The following is a 23,199-nucleotide window of genomic DNA, read 5'->3' on the forward strand; positions in this document are numbered from 1 at the left end:
TGGTGACTGAATTCTGAGAGGTACCATTGTTCCGTTCAGATAACATGATGTGAATATTAATGTCCAATACCAGTTAGCTCTGCTCATCTCATCACAAGGAAGCAAACTCCTTCTGCCAAGATGAACACAAACTAGAGATAACAAGTCCATGCGCCTGCATGAGTCTTTCTAACCCGCCAGACCCTCTTGTTCCTTTCCTCCAAGTTAGGAGTCAGCAAATTGCTCTGGAGAGGGGAGACTGCTACAAGGAACATCTACAGAACAGTTCATCCAGCCCCAGCACACCACAAACCCGTCCTCCCATGGGAACCAACTGTGAATCTGGGTTTCTGACCTACCAGACAGGTTACAGCCGCCCAAACTCAGATCCAGAGCAGAAATTCCCTCTTGAGTTTATAATGCCCTCCTGGCCACTGAACGTCACACAAAGTGGGATGTTTTGCTCTGTTTTGTTTTTGACACGAGTCTACTGTTAGTCCAAGACTCCTTCCAACTTACGATCCTCCTGCCTCTGTTTCCTGAGTGCAACTGCTGGTATTTAAGCATATGCCACAATGCCTGACAAACATGGATTTTTAGATAAAAGCTAATAAAATTCACTTTCTTCTTGAGGAAGAAAAGTATTCTATAGAGACAGGATAGAGCAACATATTTTCTTTATGGATATTTTCAACCATATAGCTTAATGCAGATGCAGATGCCCTCTTATCCAGGCTGCCAAGGTGCCTCTTACCCACAGATAATGCATGACTTCAGAGGCATATGCGTCCTGAGAAATAATGTTCTGGATAAGGAGGGGAGAAGTCCTCGGGTAAATTTTCAGCTTTCCATTTCTGGGAAAGCACCTCTACCTTTTGCTCCCCGGAGGAGTTGGTGTTAATCTTTGCTCTTTGCACCTCTATGTGGCATTCATTCAAGCAGCTGGGAACTGTGCATGGGAGAGGGAATCAGAGTGAAACTCACAAGAGGGTTTCCAAAAACAACATCACACATCAGAGCCACAGCACGAGGGCGCCATGAAGATACCTATCAGTGTTACTCGCGTGGTGTTACTTGTGGTGCCCGTGCTGAAGGTCAGGATGAGGAAAGCTCATTGTGTCCTGTAATTTACACAAGTCTCCTGCCCTCCCGTGCCTCAGTTTCCTCATTGGAAAAGAATGAATGGGACAAACTACCCACAGTTCACACAGGGTTCACAGTTGGGGAATCTGCATGGGTTTTAACACACAAATAAATATTTACATTCTACTTCACTTACAGCTTCTGTAAAAACTGCATTCCATGCCATGCTTGAAATGTTCCATAGCTCAGTTCAGTGAGTAAATTGCACCCAAGGTTCCTAAAATAATGCAAAAAAAAGAGACATAAGTCAATGAAAAGATACTCTAGAACATTTGCATTTGTGGTGATTCTAATTTATATGTAATTAAACACAAATTCAATACTTCCTCCATTTGCTAAAGAAATCTGAGGACGATACTGGCTTATAATTTATTCTTTCATATTTACATATGGAATACATTAGCCACAGTAAATGCTCAGCATTTTTGTCAGTGATTTCTACTTCTCTAAGGGAGGGTTTTTAGCACCCCTGACATGCAGGTTTGTCCTATATGCTGGGGGATATTGAGGAACAGCCATGGTGTCTGGCACTTGACGGCAGTATCTTACCCATCATTGCCATGGCTGAACCTTTGCACTGAAAGAGAACTGGCGCTGTCACTATGCACTCTGACTCAGCAGAATTCTCATATTCGTCCTTATTACAGACTAAAAGGATTTGGCATAGAATTTTTATGACTTTTCACTTGCAGTAAAGTTTTAGTTATTGTACTAAATAATGGATTTCATCTTGACAATTTTATATACATAACTGTCTCTCATTGTACTTTGCTCTTTTCTGTTCCCCTACTCTCCACTCCACTCTGCTGGTGTCCTCCCTCCTACATCAGCCTTACTTTCCTGTCTTTACACACACACACACACACACACACACACACACACACACACACACACACACACACACACACTTTAGATCGACTGCCCATCTTTGAGAAAAACGTGATGTTTTAGCTTTCTTTATCCCATTATCCTCTTTGTTCTTCATCCTTCTAGACTCCCTTCTCACCCTGCATAGTGCTGCTTCTATTTTTAGCACACACACACAGAATCTAGGAATGCAGGTCATTGGCAGAAACTTGCTTAACAGGCTTGTCCTATCACCAAAATAAACAAACAAATAAAAATGCAATATTTGCCTTCTTTTGAGTCTAGCTTATTGCCTACTAGTGAAGTTGCAAGTCAGATATCAAAACATCACAAAGGTGATTAAAATTCAAATATGAAAGGGTTAAATTTGTGAGTTACATATACTTCAAAAAAGGTAACTACTCAAATGTCCTTCTTTCAATATAGTGTATTTTATTGCAGGATCAATTCTTGGAAACATAAAAGGGAAATATTGCTTTGCTTAGCTATTAGGTTTCTAATATGACTATAATAGGATGGCTAGTAGGATTAGAGTTTAAAATACATTGTTTTTGTCTAAACTCTAAACTTTTGAATTTGAATATTTTAGAGCCACTTCCTTTGTCTATCCATCTCCTAAGAGTCTCACCCTTTATGATATTCATATATATATATATATAAAATAAAACTATGGATCTTTTTTTTTTTTACTTATTTGTTTATTTTTATTCTTTTTTAATTAAAATTTCCACCTGCTCCCCATTTCCCATTTCCCTCCCCTCCTCCCAAATATTGCCCTCCCCCCACTTCCCTCCCCCTATCCCCACTCCTCTTCTCCTCCCCCCACTCCATTCCCCCTCCCTCTCGATACTGAAGAGCAGTCCAAATTCCCTGCCCTGCGGGAAGACCAAGGTCCTTCTATCTACGTCCAGAAAGGTGAGCGTCCAAACAGGCTAAGCTCCCACAAAGCCAGTTCATGTATTAGGATCGAAACCTAGTGCCATTGTCCTTGGCTTCTCATCAGTCTTCATTGACCGCCATGCTCAGAGAGTCCGGAATCAACCCATGCTTATTCAGTCCCAGACCAGCTGGCCTTGGTGGGCTCCCAATAAATCAGTTCCACTGTCACAGTGGGTGGGTGCATCCCTCGTGGTCCTGATTTTTTGCTCATGTTCTCCCTCCTTCTGCTCCTCATTTGGACCTTAAGAGCTCAGACCGTTGCTCCAAATTGAGACTCTGTCTCTACCTCGATCCATCGCCAGATGAAGGTTCTAAGGTGATATGCAAGATATTCATCAGTATAGGATAGGGTCATTTCAGGTTCCCTCTCCTTAGTTGCCCAAGGTACCAGCTGGGGACATATTCCTGGACACCTGCGAACCCCTCAAGAGTCAAGTCTCTTGCCAACCCTAAGATGGCTCCCTTAGATAGGATATATACTTCGCTGCTCCCGTATCCATCCTTCCTATATCCCAACCATCCCAATCCTCCGAGCTCCTCCCATCCTCCCCTTCTCATATTTCTCATCCCATTTCTCCTTTGCCCCATGCCACCTCACCCGCAAGTTCCCAGTTTTTGCCCTGGAATCTTGTCTACTTCCCCCTCTCCATGCGGATGACTATATGATTTTCTTTGGGTTCACTTTCTTATTTAGCTTCTATAGGATCACACATTATATGCTTAATGTTTTTTATTTTATGGCTAGAAACCGATTATGAGTGAGTACATCCCATGTTCCTCTTTTTGAGTCTGGGATACCTCACTCAGGATAGTGTTTTCTATTTCCATCCATTTGCACGCAAAATTCGAGAAGTCATTGTTTTTTACTGCTGAGTAGTACTCTAATATGTATATATTCCACACTTTCTTCATCCGTTCCTCCATTGAAGGGCATCTAGGTTGTTTCCAGGTTTTGGCTATTACAAACAATGCTGCTATGAACATAGTTGAACAGATACTTTTGTCATTTGATGTGGCATCTCTTGGGTATATTCCCAGGAGTGGTATTGCTGGGTCTTGGGGTAGGTTGATCCCAAATTTCCTGAGAAATCGCCACACTGATTTCCAAAGTGGTTGCACAAGTTTGCATTCCCACCAGCAATGAATGAGTGTGCCTCTTTCTCCACAACCTCTCCAGCAAAGGCTATCATTGGTGTTCTTGATTTTAGCCATTCTGACAGGTGTAAGATGGTATCTCAAAGTTGTTTTAATTTGCATTTCCCTTATCGCTAAGGAGGTTGAGCATGACCTTAGGTGTCTTTTGGCCATTTGAATTTCTTCTGTTGAGAATTCTCTGTTCAGATCAGTGCCCCATTTTTTTATTGGGTTCATTAGCATTTTAAAGTTTAGTTTCTTGAGTTCTTTATATATTTTGGTGATCAGACCTTTGTCTGTTGCAGGGTTGGTGAAGATCTTCTCCCAGTCAGTGGGTTGCCTTTTTGTCTTAGTGACAGTGTCCTTTGCTTTACAGAAGCTACTCAGTTTCAGGAGGTCCCATTTATTCAATGTTGCCCTTAATGTCTGTGCTGCTGGGGATAAACGTAGGAAGTGATCTCCTGTACCCATATGTTGTAGAGTACTTCCAACTTTTTCTTCTATCAGGTTCAGTGTGTTCAGACTAATATTGAGGTCTTTAATCCATTTGGACTTGAGTTTTGTGCATGGTGATAGATATGGATCTATTTTCATTCTTCTACACGTTGACAACCAGTTCTGCCAGCACCATTTGTTGAAGATGCTCTCTTTTTTCCATTGAATACTTTTAGCTCCTTTATCAAAAATTAGGTGTTCATAAGTTTGTGGGTTAAAATCAGGGTCTTCTACTCGGTTCCATTGGTCGACTTCTCTGTTTTTATGCCAATACCAAACTGTTTTCAATACTGAGGCTCTGTAATAGAAAAACTATGGATCTTGATAGATATATTTTTGAGTTAGCCATTTTGAGAGATTATATGGCTTTTTATATTTGAAACAGGGTCTTTCCATGTAGAGCCAGGCTGACCTCAAACTCCTTGTTTTCCTACCTCAGTCTCCTGAGTCCTGGAATTACTGGCATATACCTGGTACCTGGGACCTCTAAAGATATGGGTTCTCAGCTGTGCTTCAGACTTGCTGACTCAGTAGCTGTGGGCTCAGAAGTGATATCAGCCAGCCCTTCAGGTGGTGCTGTCTGAGAGCACTGCTCAGCCCCACGGTCATCACCATGGTGGCTTGGCTTGGCATTCAAATTCCCAGGTAGATGCTCATGGGCATTCCTCTCACTCACGTCCTTACTTTCGACTTCACTCTTGTTTTTAGTGCCTTGCATATTCTCCCCTGAGAGACCTGTCTGGAGCTGTGAGATGTCTTAATGTGTACTGACACCTGTGGCCAAGTCTAATAACCTGAGTTCAACGCCCCCAGACCCTCATAGTGGAAGAAGAGAACCAAATCCTGCAAGGTCATCTGATCTCCACACTTGTCTCTGGCATGAACTCTCTCTCTCTCTCTTCTCTCTCTTCTCTCTCTCTCTCTCTCTCTCTCTCTCTCTCTCTCTCTCTCTCTCTCTCACACACACACACACACACACTGAACAAAAATGTAATAATTTAAGTTTTTCAAAAAGAGGTCTGATGATTCCCAATGACACCCAATGTTCAAATGCTTTGGTTTTCAGATATGGTGGTGCGTGCCTTTAATCCCAGTACTCAGGAGGCAGAGGCAGGGTGATTTCTGCACTCAAGGCCAGTTTGAACTATATTGTGAGTTCCAGGACAGCCAGGGCTACAGCGTGAGGCTGTTTCAAAACACCAGAAAAGGGGAAAACTACACTGGTTGTTTTCTTGAAACACACTCAAATTTTCTCTTGAGTGTCATATATGTTTCAGTTAATGTTCAGAATATCTCTCAATTTAAAAAAATTACTTAAAACTAATGGGGCAGTGGTGGTACACACCTTTAATCCCAGCACTTGAGAGGCAGAAGCAGGTGGATTTCTGTGAGTTTGAGGTCAGCCTGGACTATACATTGAGTTCCAGGAAGGCCAAGACTACAGAGAGAAATCTTGTCTAGGCAAACAACAAACAAACAAAAATTAGCTGGAATAGGATATGTGAAACACTGTACCTATTATTGGAGGCATGGCAGTTTATACTTCCGTGTCTATATTTATTACATTTTATTATTATTATTATTCTTTTTTTTGATTTTCGAGACAGAGTTTCTCCGTAGCTTTTTGGCTCCTGTCCTGGAACTAGCTCTTGTAGACCAGGCTGGCCTCGAACTCACAGAGATCTGCCTGCCTCTGCCTCCCGAGTGCTGGGATTAAAGGCGTGCGCCACCACCGCCTGGCTATTTATTACATTTTAATGGTTGCATCTAAGTTTTGCCAATCACAAGTTCCTTGAAAGCATGGAGATCTTATCTATATCTGTTGCCTACCAAGTTTTAGACAGACACAAATATTTAAGCATACCACATTTATAAAACAAAGAACCGCTGAAGGCATATGTACATGGCTATTTTGGAAGGAATTCAGTTTATGGCTTTAAGGATGACCCTTAAATGCGTATCTTCAGCATTAGGATTTGAATTTGTCTGTTCCTCAACCCGATAGGGAAGGATCCATGTCCTCCTCATGGCTGTGTCTCCAATTATAGGCATGGTGTTGGCATGTTCTGTTTAAGCTAATCTTTTAAGTTGAGAGGCATTTTAAATTTAATTGGAATATATATGCAAACATGAAACAATTGCTTACCAAGTACTTCATAATATAAATAAAAAAGAAATACTCCTTTAGGAATTATTTAATTGTTTTTCTCCAAACATATTCATAATGCTTGACAGTTCAGATGTATAAGATCTCAAAAAGATGACTTCAAAAGTGGTCATTTTGGGGGGCATGATGGCACACACCTTTAATCCCAGTACTTGTGAGCCAGAAGCAGGTGGATTATTTTGAGTTCAGGCCAGTCTAATCTACAAAGCAAGTTGCAGGCCAGCCCAGGGCTAACTGGTGAGACCTTGTCTCAAACAAAACAAAAGTGGTATCCTTCAGGGCCTAGAAGGAAGATTTTTAACACCATGAGAGGTGCACTTCCCCAAAGCTGTTACAGTAGATTGTATAATCATTTGCTTATACATGTCACCTTTTGGCTCAGTAGGGATTAAAGGCATACCCATGGGTAAAGGATAGAAACCAAGTTTTCAGTGTGGCTGGCTTTATGTTGAGGTCTTTGATCCATTTGGACTTGAGTTTTATGTAGGTGATAGATATGGGTCTATTTTCATTCTTTTACATGTTGATATCCAGTTATGCCAGCACTGTTTGTTGAATATGCTTTCTTTGTTCCATTTTATATTTTTTGTTTCTTTGTCAAAACTCAAATGTTCATAAGTGTGTGGACTGGTATCTGGGTCTTCGATTCGTTTCCATTGGTCAGAAATCAAGTTTTCATAATAAACAACATAGATTTTTAAGGGAAGACTGTGAATGCAGTCGCCTGCTACCATAAATTATGCAGTTAAGTTTCCCCAACTGGGGGAAATCGCAAGGGTCAGCACATCCAGAGTGTGTGGGTAAGCCTTGCCCCAGGAAAACCACCCTGCCAGGTAGGTATTACATTCTTATTTCTAAAGAAGCAGAATTATTGTGAAGTATTTCTTCCTTGGTAACAAGATTGCTGAAATTTTTATTGTTTTGTTAGTGGGTTTCACTGTATAGTTCTGGTTGTCCTAGGACTAATTAGGAATACTTTTAAAGCATCATTTCTAATAATCTATTTCTGACATGGGCATAAAAATGCTTACATTGAAAGTCTTAATAGTAATCTATTCTCCTAATAGGTTTATCATGTTGATGATATCATTTATGTAATTTGTGTGTTTAGCTAATTACTTAATATAGCAATGTTAAATTTAATTTGGATTAAATGTAAGAACATGTTGGGTATGGTAGGCACATGCCTATAATTCCAGCATTTGGGTTGTAAGACTAAAGTAGGCAGATTGGAGTAAGTTCAAGATCAGCCTAGGCTATATAGGGAGACCCAGGTTCAAAAAAAAAAAAATAAGGGATATAGTACAGTTGGGCCCCAAGACTGCATAACCTGTGTGGTGGTGGATGCTAGTAATCCTAGCACTTGTGAGGTAGAGTCAAAAAAATCAGGTGTTCAAGGTCAACCTTGACGTTTTAGAGAATTTGAAGGCAGTCTAGGCTTATATTAGGCCATGCTTCAAAAAGAATAAAAATAAACCCCCAAAACCCACAAACTGTTAAAATATTCTGGGTTGCCTGGAGGTGGTGGCCCATGCCTTTAGTCTCAGCCCTTGGGAGGCAGAGACAAGTGGATCTCGGTAAGTTCAAGGCCAGCCTGGTCTACAGATTGAGTTCTAGGACAACCAGGGTTACACAGAAAATCCCCGTCTTGAAAAACAAAAACCCAAACAAACAAACAAAAAACTAACAAAAATCAAAACAAAAACCCCAAAGCACTCTGGGTCAATGACTTCGAGTTAATGTAAATGGCTCTTTCTTCTCTTTGATGGGACAGCTTGAAGTAAGCATTAATTCCATCTATCCTACCATTGTTGTGAAGGTTATATTAGCAAATATTTTAGAGTTTGAAGGCCACACATAGTCTCTATTGCAATTCTTTATTGGTTATCTTTTTTTTTTTCTTTTTTAGCCCTGTTAATTGTTTGGATATGAAGTACCCTTTTCCCCCACCGCCAACCTGAAAGATAAGAAAAGGATCATATACTGAAGGTTTGGTTCTCAGCTAGGGGTCTCTTAGTCAGTAGGCACTAAGGTCGTCCACGGCTTAACTCACTGCTGAGTTCATTCTGAATGTGCCACGAGGAGGTGGAGCCTAACGGGAGACAGGTAAATGGGGACGTGTCTTGTTACTGGAAATTTCTAACAGGAGACAGATGAATGGGGGTGTGTCTTGTTACCAGGAATTTCTAACGGGAGAAGCAGGTGAATGGGGGCGTGTCTTGTTACCAGGAATTTCTAACGGGAGAAGCAGGTGAATGGGGGCGTGTCTTGTTACCGGGAACAACTTCTTTCACCCTGTCTGAAGCTTTGCCCTACCTCAGTCTTCCATTACCATGCTCCGCCTCACCACAGGCCCAGAAACAATGGAACCAGCCACCAGGAGCCAAAAACCTCTGAGTGGAAGGGCCCAAATAAATCTTGCCTCCTTTCAGCTGTTCTCATCAGGCACCCCATCCCCTCAACAAAAAGGGCACTGGTACAAGTCCTCTAAAGGTGTCAAACCACTCCTAACTCATGAGCTGTAGTAAACGAGAGCATGGATCAGACTTGATGGAGGTGTGGCCGACTAGATCCAAATACTAGCATATGTCTTACAAAACAAGGGTTGTGGGAGTTCCAGTAACTGCTCAGCCCTTACTAACGTTTCCCCCCTGCAAATGAAGTGCTTCTATCTGAAGCTTGTTCATATAAATAAGAGATTTAAAATGCAAGAAGCATTTTCATGTTAGAGATGGGCTGACACCCCCCACCCAGACTGACTAATTGCTGATTTTGTTTTATTAAGTTTTTGCCTTTAGAGCCAGGGTCTTGCCAAGCAGTCCTGGAATTGGTATGAAACCCACTATGTAGTCCATTTAGATCTTCAACTTTCAGCAATCCTCCTGTTTTCTACCTCCGCAGTGCTGGGATTTTAGGCAAGCACTGTCAAACCCATTAGACAGATGAAGATCTATCTAATTCAAATCCCTTGTTCATCCATAGATAACACATAACTGACAAATAGATATGCTTAACTAACTTACAAAACCTGGAGGGATAGCAGGCCTTCAAATGAGCCCTTATGTAATTCAGTCAGGAGGTTTTCACTGAGAATTCTGAAAGATTAAAGGTTATCTGGATCAAAAGTTGTCAAACAGATGGAGAACATCCAGTGGTGACATGGGATGGAGAAATAAATGCTGTCTTATGCTATTGCCCCAAGCGTAAGTTGGCACCATTTGTTTTTAGGGCAATTAAAATTTCACCTAGCCAACGGTCTCCACGCTGGAGATTCCGTTTCTAGGTATCTAGTTTACAGAAACTTATGCATGTTCAGAAAGAAGTATATAGGATGCTTATTTCAGCCATACATATATCAGAAAAACCAGATATTCTCTAAACATCAGTGGGTTAATATTAAAATTTCACTAATGTGTACATACTATGACATATTATGCATGATTGGAGATACATGGAATAACTATGTATGAAACTTTACATATCATGAAGTCCCTGCCCTGACTTCCCTTCATGAAGAATTACAACTGTAAGGGGACATAAACTCTCCTCTCCCAGGTGCTTTTGCTTATGGTCTCTGTCCCTCAAGCAAAATAAAACAAATCCATTACCTCAGAGGTGAAAAATTAGAGCACAAGGAAGGTCTCTCTATACCTGATATTTAATTTATATCCATTAAGAATGCAATTGTAGGCCAGGTGTGGTTGCACATCTTTAACCCAGCACTTAAGAAGGAAAAGCAGACAGATTTCTTTGAGCGTAAGGCCAGCCTGATCTACTTAGTGAGTTTCAGGTTAGTCGAGGTTACTTCCCTAGACTGTCTAAAAAAACAACCAAAAAATGTTATTGTAGATGATTTCTATATGGGAGACAAACTTAAATTGTCACTCCTTTCAAACAAAGTCCAGAAAATTTACTTTTAAAATCTGGGCAGCAAAATAACCCCAAGGGGAAGGGGACTTGTTGCCAAGACTGAAACTTGATCCAATCTCCAGGCAGAAGAAGATCAAGTTTTATAAGCTGTCCTCTGACTTCCACGTGCATGCCCTGGCATTGTGTGCTCATGGAAATACCAAATGAAATGTAAAATAAGTTTTGACTGAATTGATAGTGTTTCAACCTATGGTCTCATGCATGCTAGGCAACTATTCTCCCCCTGAGCTACACCTTAGTCCCCACAAAATTTACCTGAGAAATTCAGTCGGTATAGGTTGATTTTGATTGTGAAGAGGAAATACCTTTTCTCAGAGGTATTTACCTCAAAATCTGGACCAAGGAGGATCTTACAGTGTAGTGTTTTGTTGCTGCTGTTATTTTTGTATTCACATTTGTAGAAAATATACTCACAGTTTCTCAGTCCAACGGTATGCCTTCCATACATTTTTGTCAATGTAAGAAATAGAATTTCCTTGGAAATTCCTGTGAAGAAACAGTTCATATACTTGAGTAAATAGGAAAAGACTAAGCAGAAGCAGTAAAATCATCGCACCCTCAGGGAGGTGTTCAATGCAGAACGAAGAAAACCACCAATCATCTAATTCCCAGATCTGTCAGTTCCCGAGGGCTCCTGGTGCAAGCAGTGAGATGTCTCCTCGGAACTCGAACTTCTAATCTGTGGGTGCGCTTTCCACTTCCTTCTCTGTTGTATATCATACAGCCCAGCTCTAAATTTAACTCATCACTAAATCCTGTCTTCTCTTCCTCATAGGCCACCATGGTGGAGGGCTTGAGGCATATATATATATATGTGTGTGTGTGTGTGTGTGTGTGTGTGTGTATACATATATATATATGTATATATTCTAAAATGATCTAAGATATGAGAATGGTGGAAAATGCCCATAAGCCTAGGAAACTCCAGGCCAGATTATACTACTAGTTTGTCTTTATAAAAAATTATCCTGTCTTATTATTATTATTATTATTTGTTTTTTTCGAGACAGGGTTTCTCTGTGGTTTTGGAGCCTGTCCTGGAACTAGCTCTTGTAGACCAGGCTGGTTTCGAACTCACAGAGATCCCCCTGCCTCTGCCTCCCGAGTGCTGGGATTAAAGGCGTATGCCACCACTGCCCGGCTTTCTATGTCTCCCTGTGTCAGTTTCTAAATCTTATAGTTGATAGTATGTTTACCTATTTTTAATCTGACTAAATCCACATTATTCTCATAGCCATGCCTTTGCCTAGGCTGTACTCTCTGGTTTTTCTCTATTCAATAATAGACATACTTTGAGCCACAGGTGAAGGTTTAATGCTCCCCTTTTCCTGATGTATCATTTTTTATGTTCTAGAGATAACACCATACATATGTGGCTCTCACAGTTCTTAACCTCAAGTTGTGCACAAAAGGTTATACGTCCTAGAACAAAGATGAGCTCTGAACAGAACAGAGATTGCATAGTATTAATAGCCAACATTCATGTATGTTAAGACTAAGATAAGTATTCCAGGTAATCAACTAACCGTCACAACAATCCTATGAAATAATAACCTCATACTCCACATTTCACAGGGGAGGGAATTACGTCACAGCTAAGCACTCTTCCTAGAGTTGCAGAACTACCATGTGAAAGACCTGGGGTCAAGCCCCAGGAGTCTGAATCTCCTTTGATCTCTTCATTGCATGCTTACTAAGGAGATGAATTATAGAGAGGCTGGTGTGAAAATGGAAGAGCCAAAGTTGAGCAATGATACAAAGGGGCTAACTGGAGAAGGGAGCATCTTAGAAAGACGGAGGATGAGGACAAAGAAGAATTCATAAGCAAAAGTAAAAGCAGAAAGTCAGCTAGTGTTGGTTGGGGTGACAAGGAAGGTCCAGCAAGGCTTTGAAGAAAAGACTGCATGTTAAGTAAAATGTAAAACAGAAATAAGAAAAGGTTATTCTTACAAAATAGTTAAAGTGCCTCTGTAGGTGCTGGGCCTTGGCACAGGCACTTGGTGGAGTCTCCGCATTGGGCTGAGATGAACACACAATAGTGTGCCATTTTCACACAGGCAGAAGTCACATAGGTTGGTGCTTATGGAGGCATTTTGTTTCATTTTAATAATTAGCTTTCTTTCTGTGTTAAAAATTGCAGCATATGGAGTTATGGTATACTCCACATCCATGGGTTGGAGTGTGACTTCACTTGGGATTTGCTGAGTCTGAAACTGTTCTGGAGATGGAAGTATCATCTTAGGATATGATGAAGAAGCTGTAGCTGTTGGGACTTCAGGCTCTATGGTGTCTGCATTTGGATGCTGAGATGGGATCTCAGTAACAGGTGGAGAATGGCTCACCACTGTAGCAGGTTGTGGAGCTGTGGAAGATTCTGTGTGTGAAGACTGGGTTGTGACCTGAGTAGGATTTGGCTGCTGAGTCTGAACCTGGTTTGGAGGTGAAAGTGTGACGTCACTGTGTGCTGCAGGAGAGGATGTAGTTGTTGGGACTGTAGGACCTGTAGCCTTTTGGGGAGCCTCTGAGCTTGGATACTGAGATTGATCATGAACTAGAGCTGTCACTGCAAAATGCACTGAAGATTGAGCTACCATTTCCTTAGATGACTCTGTAGGCTGAACTGGTGCCGAACGTTTAACCACTGTAGCAGGTTGTGGAGTTATGGAAAACTCTGGGTGTGAAGGATGAACTGTGGCTTGAGTTGGGTTTACATGCTGATCCTGAACCTGGTCTTCAGGTACAAGGGTGATCTCTTGGTGTTTTGGAGGAGAAGCTGTAATATTATACGGGGCTACAATAAGTCCAGTCTCTACAGTGGATATTGCAGACAGGGTATGGTCTACTTCTGTATGTTGAGCAGTGACATCAGAAAGAGTCGGCTGCTGAGTGTGATCCTGAATTGCTGGGATTTCATAAAACACTGGTGCTTGAGCTGCAACTTCTTCATGTGGCTGCTCATGCTCAGGAAGGATTTCCTGTGTGCTTGAAGAAGGTTCAACATCCAGATGGGAAGTTGGAGTTGTAAGTTCCAGATCCAAAGACTTAACTGTAACCACAGCTTTGGAAGTATCTTGTTCTGGAAGTGTCATTTTATGGTACTGTGGAGGAGAAACTGTAGTTTCCTGTGTGGTTGTAAAATATTCAGTCACTTTAGTAGGTTCTGAATTCACAGTGGGTTCTAGGTCTAAAGGCTGAGATGAGGCAGCAGGTGTTGGTGGATGCTCAGTTGTTTCCGGACTTGGTGGTGCTGTAGGGACAACCTTTGTAGCTGTATCTGGGGGCTGAGTTGTGCTCTCCTGTGTAGTTTGAGTAAGTTCTCCCTCAGTAGTAGAGTGTGAAGTTATGGCGAGTTCCTGATCCAAAGGTTGAACTGTAACTTCAGTTGGGTGCGGATGCTGAGGGTGAACCTGAGAAGGTGTTGGAAATGTCACTTCTTGAAATACAGAGGCTTGAGCCCGTATCTCTTTAGGTGGATCAGAGGGTTGAGTTATGGTCTCTTGCATAATTTGAGGAAGCTCTACTTGAGCAGAAGGTTGATGAGTTATGGTGAGTTCCAGGTCCAAAGGCTGAAAGGAGACAACAGGTGCTGTTGGATACTCAACTTGATCCTGACGTGGTGTTGGAACTGTTACCTCCTGATATATTGGGACTGGAACTACAACCTCTCTAGGTGGTTGTGAAATCTGAATTGTGGTGTCTGGCAGAATTTGAGGAAGTTCCTCAGGAGTCGATTGATGAGTTATGGTAAGTTCCATATCCAAAGGTTGCTGAGTCTGATGTGGAAATGTCACCTGAGGATGTGTTGGTGGAGGTGTACTCTTCTTTGGTACTGTAGTGTGGTCTGCTTCTGGAGTATATTGTGAAGTTATGGTGAGTTCCAGGTCCAAAGGCCGAAATGAGATAACGGGTGATGCTGAATACTCAGCTTGAATCTGACCTGGTGCTGAGACTGTCATCTGATATGCTGGAGGGTACGTTACAATATTGTTCATTAACTCTGGAAGCTGGTGTGGGACTACTTGCTGGGCTGCAGAAAGCTCTGTCTCCTTAGGGGGTTCTGAAACCTGTGTATTGGTGGGCTGTAGCACTGGAGATGGTTCCACATTCTCAGAGAGGTCTGCAGGTTGAGAGCGGGTCATATGCTGAGCTGGAGAAGGTTCTGCACCCATAGTAGAATCTGGAGGTAGATATGGGCCTTCCTGCTGAGTTGGAAAAGAATATACCCCTTTGTGGCGGTCTGCTTTCGGAGCTATGGCTCCTTGCCGAGAAAATTCAGTTTCAGGATATTCTGGTGTATGGGAAGGGGACTCAGTTTGGATTTGTAAAAATTCAACTTGTTCAGTGGGACCTATAGGCTGAATTAGGTCCTCCTCCTGATCCTGAAGGGAGTAAACTTTCAAAGAGGACTCTAGAGCTCTGGTTCGTGCTTGGTTTGGATGTTTAACTGTGGTTTTATGCAATATTGAATGCTTATATCTGAATATTGCTTCTAGATCTTCAGGTTTAAAGTACAGGGTATCTCCCAGTGGAGGAAGAAAAAAATCTTTAGGTGGTTCTTGAGGTTTATTTGGTGACAATTCTGTACCCAAAGGGTGTTTTATGGGTGGAGATATGTTCTCCTGCTGCCCTGAAAAAACTTCCCCAGGAAGCTCTTCAGGCTGGGTGGGGACATCTGGATGAACTGAAGAATGCTGTTGGTTTTCAAGGAGGGTTGGAGGCTGAGTTATAACTTCTTGCTGGTCTTTCGAAGGTTCAGACCCTTGTTGGCTTGAAGTTCCAACCCCATTAATCAACTCTGGAGGCTTAGCTGGGACACTGTGTGGTGCTGGAAGATGAACTTGACTAGGAACCAGGTCAGAACCTGCTGCCTCCTGGTGTGCTGGAGGTTGAACTACTGTTTCATGAGGGAGCTCTTGAGTCTGCACTGGGGTCTCCTGCTGGGCTGAAGAAGGTTCAAGCTCCTCTGGGAGCTCTGGATTCTCATCTGTGCCACCGTGCTGGTTTAGAGAAGGGTTTTCATACTGAACAGGTTCTGGAGATTGAACTGGAGACTCCTGTTGATTTGATAAGGGTTCGATCCCTTCAGAAGGCTCTGGAGTTACAGCTGGATTGGTATACTGGGTTGTAGAAGTGCCTACATCCTTTTCTGGGACTGTATTTGGTTTAACTATAGCCTCATGATGCACTGGAGGAGGTCCCACCTCTGTTGTGGGTTCTTGTGTTATGGTTAACTGCATATCCGGAGGTTGAACACTTAGAGAGGATAAACTTGAATGGTGAGTCTGATGGTGAGTTGAGGGTGAAACAGTCACTTCATGATATTCTGAAGACAGAGTTGCTTGTTCTTGTTGGGTTAGAGCATGTTCTGAGGATTGAGTTGGAATTTCCAGTTCAGAAGGTTCAGCTGGCTGTTCCTGCTCACTGAAAAAAGGTTCCTCCTCTCCAGGGTACTCTAGAGGATGCACTGGGGACTCCTGCTGTGTCAGAGAAGATTCCATCTCCTTGGTAGGTTCTGAAGTTATGGTAAGTGCCACATCCACAGGCCTAAATACAACATGTGGCAAGTGATAATGGTGCTCTTCACTCTGAGTTGGCTGGAATGTCACTTGGTGAATTGATGGAGTTTCAACGACGTTCTCAACAACTTGAAGGGGAGGGGCTTGCTCAGCTGGAGGCATGGCTTCTTCAGGGAGTTCTGTAGGTGTAACTAAGACTTCTGGCTGGCTTCCAGGACCTGATCCTACCTCCTCAAGAGGCTCAGAAGGTTGAGCTGGCTGCTCTAGTTCTATAGGAGAAGACTCATCCTCCAGAAGAGGGCCTGGATGCTGTGATGGGACATCCTGCTGAATTAGAGAAGCTTCCTCCTCCTCTTCCTCAGCTTCCTCTGGAAGCTGAATTTGGGATTCCAGGCCACTTTCAGATGATTCAATCTCTGCAGGAGATTCAGAAAGTTCATCTGGATGCTGTTCCAGGCTAGGATAATGTGCAGCTTGCACAAGAGGACCTGGAGTCTGAGTTGGAGTCTCCTCCTGAGCTGGAGACAGTTCAACCTCCTTAAAAGGTTCAGAAGTTATTGTGAGTGCCACATCTGGAGGTTTGACTGTAAACATGGGCAAAGTATCATGGTGAACTTGATGCTGAGTGGGATATGGAATGGTTGCTGCTGGAGCTTCAGTTATACTCTGCATAGGGGATTCTGGACCTGGAACTGTACCCCCTTGCTCAACTAGAGGACTGGTTTCTTCAGGGAGCTTTGTAGGCAGAGCTGGAACTTCTAGCTGGATACCAGAATTTTCAAGGTCTTCAGGAAGCTCTAAAATCTCAGCTGGGGCCTCTTGTTGGGTTGATGAAGGCTTCAACACCTCAGTGAGCCCTGGAGTTGGAGCCAAGGACTCTGGCTGGGATAACGGAGGTTCTAACTCCTGAGAGAACTCTGAATTTGGAGCTGTAGCCTCTTGGTGGATTAATGAAGGTGCTACCTCCCCAGGACCCTCTAAAAGCTGGACTGGGGCCTCTTGTTGAATTAATGAAGGTCCCATATCCTCAGCACTCTCTGAAAGATGTCCTAGGGCCTGCTGTTGGCTCAAAGTATGTTGAGTCTCTTCATCTGCCCCTGAGACTACGGTCACCTCCAGATCTAAAGGCTTCACTGTGACATTTGGCATGTTTGAGTGTTGAGCTCTAATTCTATCTGGAGGTGGACCATTTATTTCAGGCTGCTCTATTGCTGCAGCCTCCTCAGAAGTGAACTGATGAACTGGTTCTTTCTTCTGAACTGAAGAATCCTTTTCCTCACGACGGGGTGGGAGGTGATCCCAGCCTTCTTGAGCTGCACCAAGGTTCTCTGAATCTTGAGATTGTGCCTCCAGCTGGTATTCAGGAGGCTCAACCTGCCCAGATGGCTCTGGAGGCTCTTTTCTGTTCCTCTGGGATTGCAGAGATAAGCTGTCAGAATAAGCTTCATTCATACTTGGATACCAAAAATCATCCTCCAAAGTTTCTTTTCGCGGTGGAGGTTTTGCAAATTGTTTTGTAGTAGTTTCAAAAGCCACCTTAGCAGGTTTCTTGTGCTGAGCTAGATCTTTCTTCAAGTCCTGGGGTGAAGCTACGACCTTTCTTACTTTCGATTTCTCGCTGTCTAGTGGTGGAACAAGTATTTCATATAACTGGTTATCTGTAGCCTGGTCCAGACAGAAAATACTTTTGAACTGTGGAGAGTGCTTTTGATCCCCTTGTAGCTTTAAAATGTTCTCTGGCAGCTTCTGCGGTAGAGCCATTTTGTTGGTCAGATGCTGATGTGGAACAGTGAACTGATCTGACTCTGGGTGCGGCTGCGCAGAGGTATCCGTATCTTGGAATGAAAGAAAACTCTCCGTCAACTCCCGGGGTGGGGAGAACATCTGAGAGGGAGCAGAGGACCCCAGGTAACCAAAGTCCCCTGCACCTGCCTGGGATGTGTGAGCTTGCGGGGATTTGGGCGGACGATCAGAGAGGTGCCACCAGAGCTTGGTCGGCACGCAGGGCTCTGAAGTCAACCGAACTGGGTTCTGGACCCACTCCGCAATATGATCGGCCTGGATCACCACCAGCAAAATTTGTCCGGTGAGGAGACGACTTGGGGCGCAGAAGCAGAAGCTCAGTGGAGTCATGACATGTGGTAAGGACATGGCATGCAGTATGGAGGCGATCCACAGTGCTGCAGTGCGCTGGCGGGAGATAAATGGGAGGAAAGGCCCCTGACCTCAGGGAGCCTTGGCAACTGTGGCTGCCCTGCCCCGCCCTTTATGACAGGATTCCTTTGTTACAAAAGCGTCACTAAGTGGATTCTGTACTATGAAGGGAACCTTCTACGTGACAGGGCCCACGTTACTCGGGGAAAAGAACACCGATTTCTTTGGGGTCCACTATCCCTAATCTGGATTTAAGTCTCAGTCCGGGGTGGTCCTTACCCAGCAGCCCTTTGTTTCTGTGGGGCAGAACTTCTAAAGTATCCAGGCAGGGTGGAGAGTGGACTCAAAAATGCCCGTCCAGGTCCAGGCTCCTCTTTTTCAATCGCAAACAATCCAAAGTTACAAACGTTAAAATAGACCAAAAGCTTGTTGGTGTTTTGGAATAAAAAATAAATTTGTGGGTATATTCAAAATACGTCCTTCCCACCCAAAAGCGAGATATTTAAGACCTTCCCCACCCCCAAGCACACACCTATATGTTTTCATATTAGTTAAATGATCTATTTCTCAGGAGGAACATATGCCCCACCATTATGTTACTGATTCAAATAAATTTTGCTTCAAAAACAAGAGCTGAGTTAACATGTAAAGAATTTTAGTGTGTAATTATAGTAATCAGGGAAGCTGGGGATAAAGTCAGGGTCCTGATGAGTATAACAGAGGTTTTCTCACCTTAGATGATTGTTAGCTTGGGGGCAAGGTTCCCAGACAGACAATGGCAACCAAAGTCACCACAGGCCAGTGGTTACTGAATCCTTTGTCTAGTAAAGTCGGGGGATGAATTTCATGGGCAACAGGAAGATGGATTTATAGAAAAGACTTTACCATAGGTTCACCCTAATACACGTGCACACACAAAGAAATGAATACATATGCACACACAGAGATGAATATACAAATGAATAAATCTTGAAAACTGAGAAAAACTACAGGAAGCAAGCTGAGCTCCTGCAAGAGCAGGTGCCAAAGATGGTTGGTTACCCAGAGTCCCTATCTAGAGGTTAGCAAAATTTTGCCAGATTGAGCATCAGCTGCTCAGTCTGGGTGTCCTACCCAGGAGATATTCATGTGCCTCTCCATTCAGACAGTTTGTGTCAAGACTGACATTTAGGTCATGCCCTTAGACATAGCTTCTAGGGAGTTATGCTCATTACTGTCTATAATGCGAGAAAAAAATAACAAGAAACTGTAACCAGTGTTCCTAAGTAATTTTATCATTTCTGTTTCTGGCCAAATATAATATTCTGGCTTTTCGACCGTCTGATTGTTTATTTTTCTCCTGTTTCCATCAGCTTTTTGAAATAAGCGTATTATATAAGCCTTTTAAGATGGAAAACTAAGGATAACCCTGAATCGAGCTAGTAGCCACCCAACTAGAACTGTTAGTGTGTTCATGTTTGTGTTTATGGTTTATCTTTGTTTGCTCCTAAGTGTACCATTGTAATTCTCTTTAAAGATAATTAGACTGCCCTAACATTGTGCACTCCAAATGTTACTTCCTCACAAAAGATATTTGACATTGATCATTTAAGGGGTACATCTCTAAACAAGTACTTCATTTTCAAATGAGTTTCTTTAAATATTTGCTCTTAGAGTCAGATGCGGTGGTGTACACCTTTAATTCCAGCACTCCAGAGGTAGAGACAGGCCAACGAGAGCTACGCAGTAAGACACTCTCAGTTGCTTAAAATTGGCCCAAAAGTATTTCATTGATAGTCATTTCCCAACATTTGTTATTTCACCAATGGTGGAGTCATATCAGACTAACCATGACAGATCTCTTCCTGGTAACAAAGGATGGTTGAGATCAACTCACTGGGTGAATAATCAGTGATGTCTTCAGGGAATATTTAGAAAGAAAGAGAGCATTTCCAAAACAGAAACAAACAAATGTCATACATTGCAGAGTGGCCCTTATCCATAAAATTGCAGTATCTGAGAGCTAGGTATGAAGATTATGAATTTGAGGTTAGGTCTAGACTACACTGTATAGCAAGGCTCTAAGTGTCTTAAAACCAACAGCAAAAATCGAGTCACTTTCGGAATGGAGTCTTTCCAAAAGTAACTAAAACCAAGAAATTGTGGAGAAATGTTTCTTTTTTAAAAAAATATTTATTTATTTATCATGTATACAATATTCTGTCTGTGTGTATGTATGTCTGCAGGCCAGAAGAGGGCACCGTATTACAGATGGTTGTGAGCCACCATGTGGTTGCCGGGAATTGAACTCAGGACCTTTGGAAGAGCAGGCAATGCTCTTAACCACTGAGCCATCTCTCCAGCCCCGAGAAATAGTTCTTATACATGGTTACATGTCCTGATTATTTTCTGACCTTGGGTCCTACATGAATTCTGTTTATGACAATTTTTTCAGATACAGGTATAGTCCACCTCAATATTAATATGTAAAACCAAAGAGTGGGGAAATGTGACCTTCCTGATAGGAAGAACATATTCTAAAAAGACACTTGTGTCCCTCCCTTGATTAATAGACTATTGAAACAATGAACTGCAAGAAACTGGGATCCCCCTCCACGCATACCAAATCTCAGATTGGGAGAAGGAAAAGATTGAGAGACAATGATGGGTTAATGGTGGTCACGACCGGGACTGATTACTTATGCGTACCTCTTCCTCTCTAAAGGTAATCCCATGTCAGAGTCCTAAAGATGGACTCTGACTCCACCAGACCTGTTGACCTGTTCTTCTTCCTAGTGTGGCTACATTGAATCTCTTTTCTCTGACTTTCACTATTACCTCTCCCTCCTTTTCAAAAAAATGTGTTTACTTTTATTTTATGTATGTGTGTTTGTGCTTGTGTATGCATGTATACCGTGTGTGTACAGGTGCCCACAGAGGACAGAAGATTCCTTGAAACTGGAGTTACAGAAAGCAGTGAATGACCCTAGATGAGTGTAGGAGACCCTATATGTTGCAGTCCTCTGCAAGAGCAGCAAGTGCTCTTAACTGCTGAGCCATTTCTCTCCTCAACCCTCTAACTGGCATATTCATGATGAGTAGCTGAGCTTAGTTAATTAGAATTGCCAGGGCCCAGGCTTTGCTCCTAAAAATTCCAGTTAACACCCCCGTTGTCAAAACAAAGATTACGTGCCAGGACACTGCATACAGAATAACTTGCCGTGAGACCCTCCTCCACAACCATGCTCCCCAACACCACTGTCTTATGCTGCCGTTATTTGTTATTGCCTAGCCTACCACCCCTTTGTGTCACTTTTATATATTCTTCATAGACCCAAGCCAGTTTGATAATTTGCTCAGTGTGTGTGTGTGTGTGTGTGTGTGTGTGTGTGATTGACTAAGACCTGAACCTAGGGCTCATCACCATGCCTGATAAAAAAGATAAAAAGAAAAAGAAATGTTCCTAGATTAGAAAAGATTTTAAATGGTAAAGTCTTATACTAAGTAAAGGATTTTTCCAAAATAGAAAAAGCGAGGGCAGAACCAGAAGGTTCAAGTATGCTAAAGGAAAATTGGTGAAAGGTGAAACTTAAATATGGGGAATATAGATATAATTTATAATATATATATTTATAACCTTTTGTTATAGCAAGTTTAACATATATATGGTTACATATGATATATGTGATTAAACTTGCCATAACTAAAGGTTATAAGTATAACTTAGGTGAAAATTAAATACACTGATATGTAGAACTAAAACTATTTATTTGTAACAATAAAAAGTGCACAGGCATGGTGGCTCACACCATTAATCCTTAGGCGATATAGGCAGGAGGATCAGGTATTCAAAGCCAGTCTCCCAAAGTGAATGTGGGGCTAACCTGGGTGATATGTGATTCTATCTCAAAAACAAAATAAAAAACAATATATACTTACAAACAATAGCTTAGAGAATAAGACTTTTAAATTTTATTTCTTTACTTAATGAGCCATTATAAATCTGGCTAGGTTTTATGCAAATGCCTCTGATACAACTGTGTGTGTTATATAATTTTACTTTGTATTTTTATGTGTATGAGTATTTTGCTCATATGTATATGTGTACCTGATGTAGGTGTCTATGTGTTACTTTCATTGGTTAATAAAGAAAACTGCTTGGCCTGATAGGTCAGAACGTAGGTAGGCGGGAAAGACAGAACAGAATGCTGGGAAGAAGGCAATGAGGCAAATGCCTCAGGCAGACGTGATGAAGCTCCGGCTCAAGATGGACACAGGTTAGAATCTTCCCGGTAAGCCACCACCTCATGGTGCTACACAGATTATTAAATATGGGTTAAAGAAAGATGTGAGAGTTAGCCAGTAAGAGGCTAGAGCTAATGGGCCAGGCAGTGTTTAAATGAATATAATTTGTGTGTTGTTATTTTGGGTGTAAAGCTACCCATGCGGGAGCCGTGCGGGATGAAAAGCAGTCCTGCTTGCCTCCTCACTACATGTACCGTGCACATGCCTGGTGCCTGAGGAGCCAGATGAGGGCATCAGATCCCCATAACTGAGTTATAGCTGCTCATGTACTGCTACAGGGTTGCTGGGAACTAAAGCTAGATCCTCTCCAAGAGCAGCAAGTCCTCTTAACTGTAGACCCATCCCCCTTGTATACATGTATGCATGAATGATACTGCATCAATCTGGATGAGAAGGATCTGTGGTGGTTTGAAAGAAATGGCCCCCAAGGGGAGTGGCACTATTGGTACACGTGGCCTTGTTGGAATAGGTATCATATTGTTGGAGGAAGTGTCACTGTGGAGGCAGGCTTTTGGTGAGGGAGAATTGTCTGTATTCTGTCAATCATGTTATAAATAAATGATTGGCCAGGCAGGAAATATAGGCGGAAAA

At 42.4% G+C, this 23,199-nt stretch overlaps 1 protein-coding gene across 1 annotated transcript in view; it reads right to left on the reverse strand.

The window, feature by feature from the left end:
* LOC130877080 (leucine-rich repeat-containing protein 37A-like) overlaps positions 1–18,303 on the reverse strand; it is a 95,932-nt gene extending 77,629 nt beyond the window's left edge. The window contains 10 exon segments of the mRNA XM_057773986.1: positions 1,259–1,339; positions 2,368–2,438; positions 9,292–9,303; positions 9,753–9,819; positions 11,069–11,140; positions 12,605–13,776; positions 14,176–15,033; positions 15,385–16,754; positions 17,451–17,580; positions 17,776–18,303. Coding sequence (XP_057629969.1) covers positions 1,259–1,339; positions 2,368–2,438; positions 9,292–9,303; positions 9,753–9,819; positions 11,069–11,140; positions 12,605–13,776; positions 14,176–15,033; positions 15,385–16,754; positions 17,451–17,580; positions 17,776–18,303 — 4,361 coding nt within the window.
* Positions 18,304–23,199: the final 4,896 nt, after the last annotated feature.

This window comes from Chionomys nivalis, chromosome 7 (genome assembly GCF_950005125.1).
Source record: "Chionomys nivalis chromosome 7, mChiNiv1.1, whole genome shotgun sequence".
Classification (NCBI taxonomy): Eukaryota; Metazoa; Chordata; class Mammalia; order Rodentia; family Cricetidae; genus Chionomys; species Chionomys nivalis.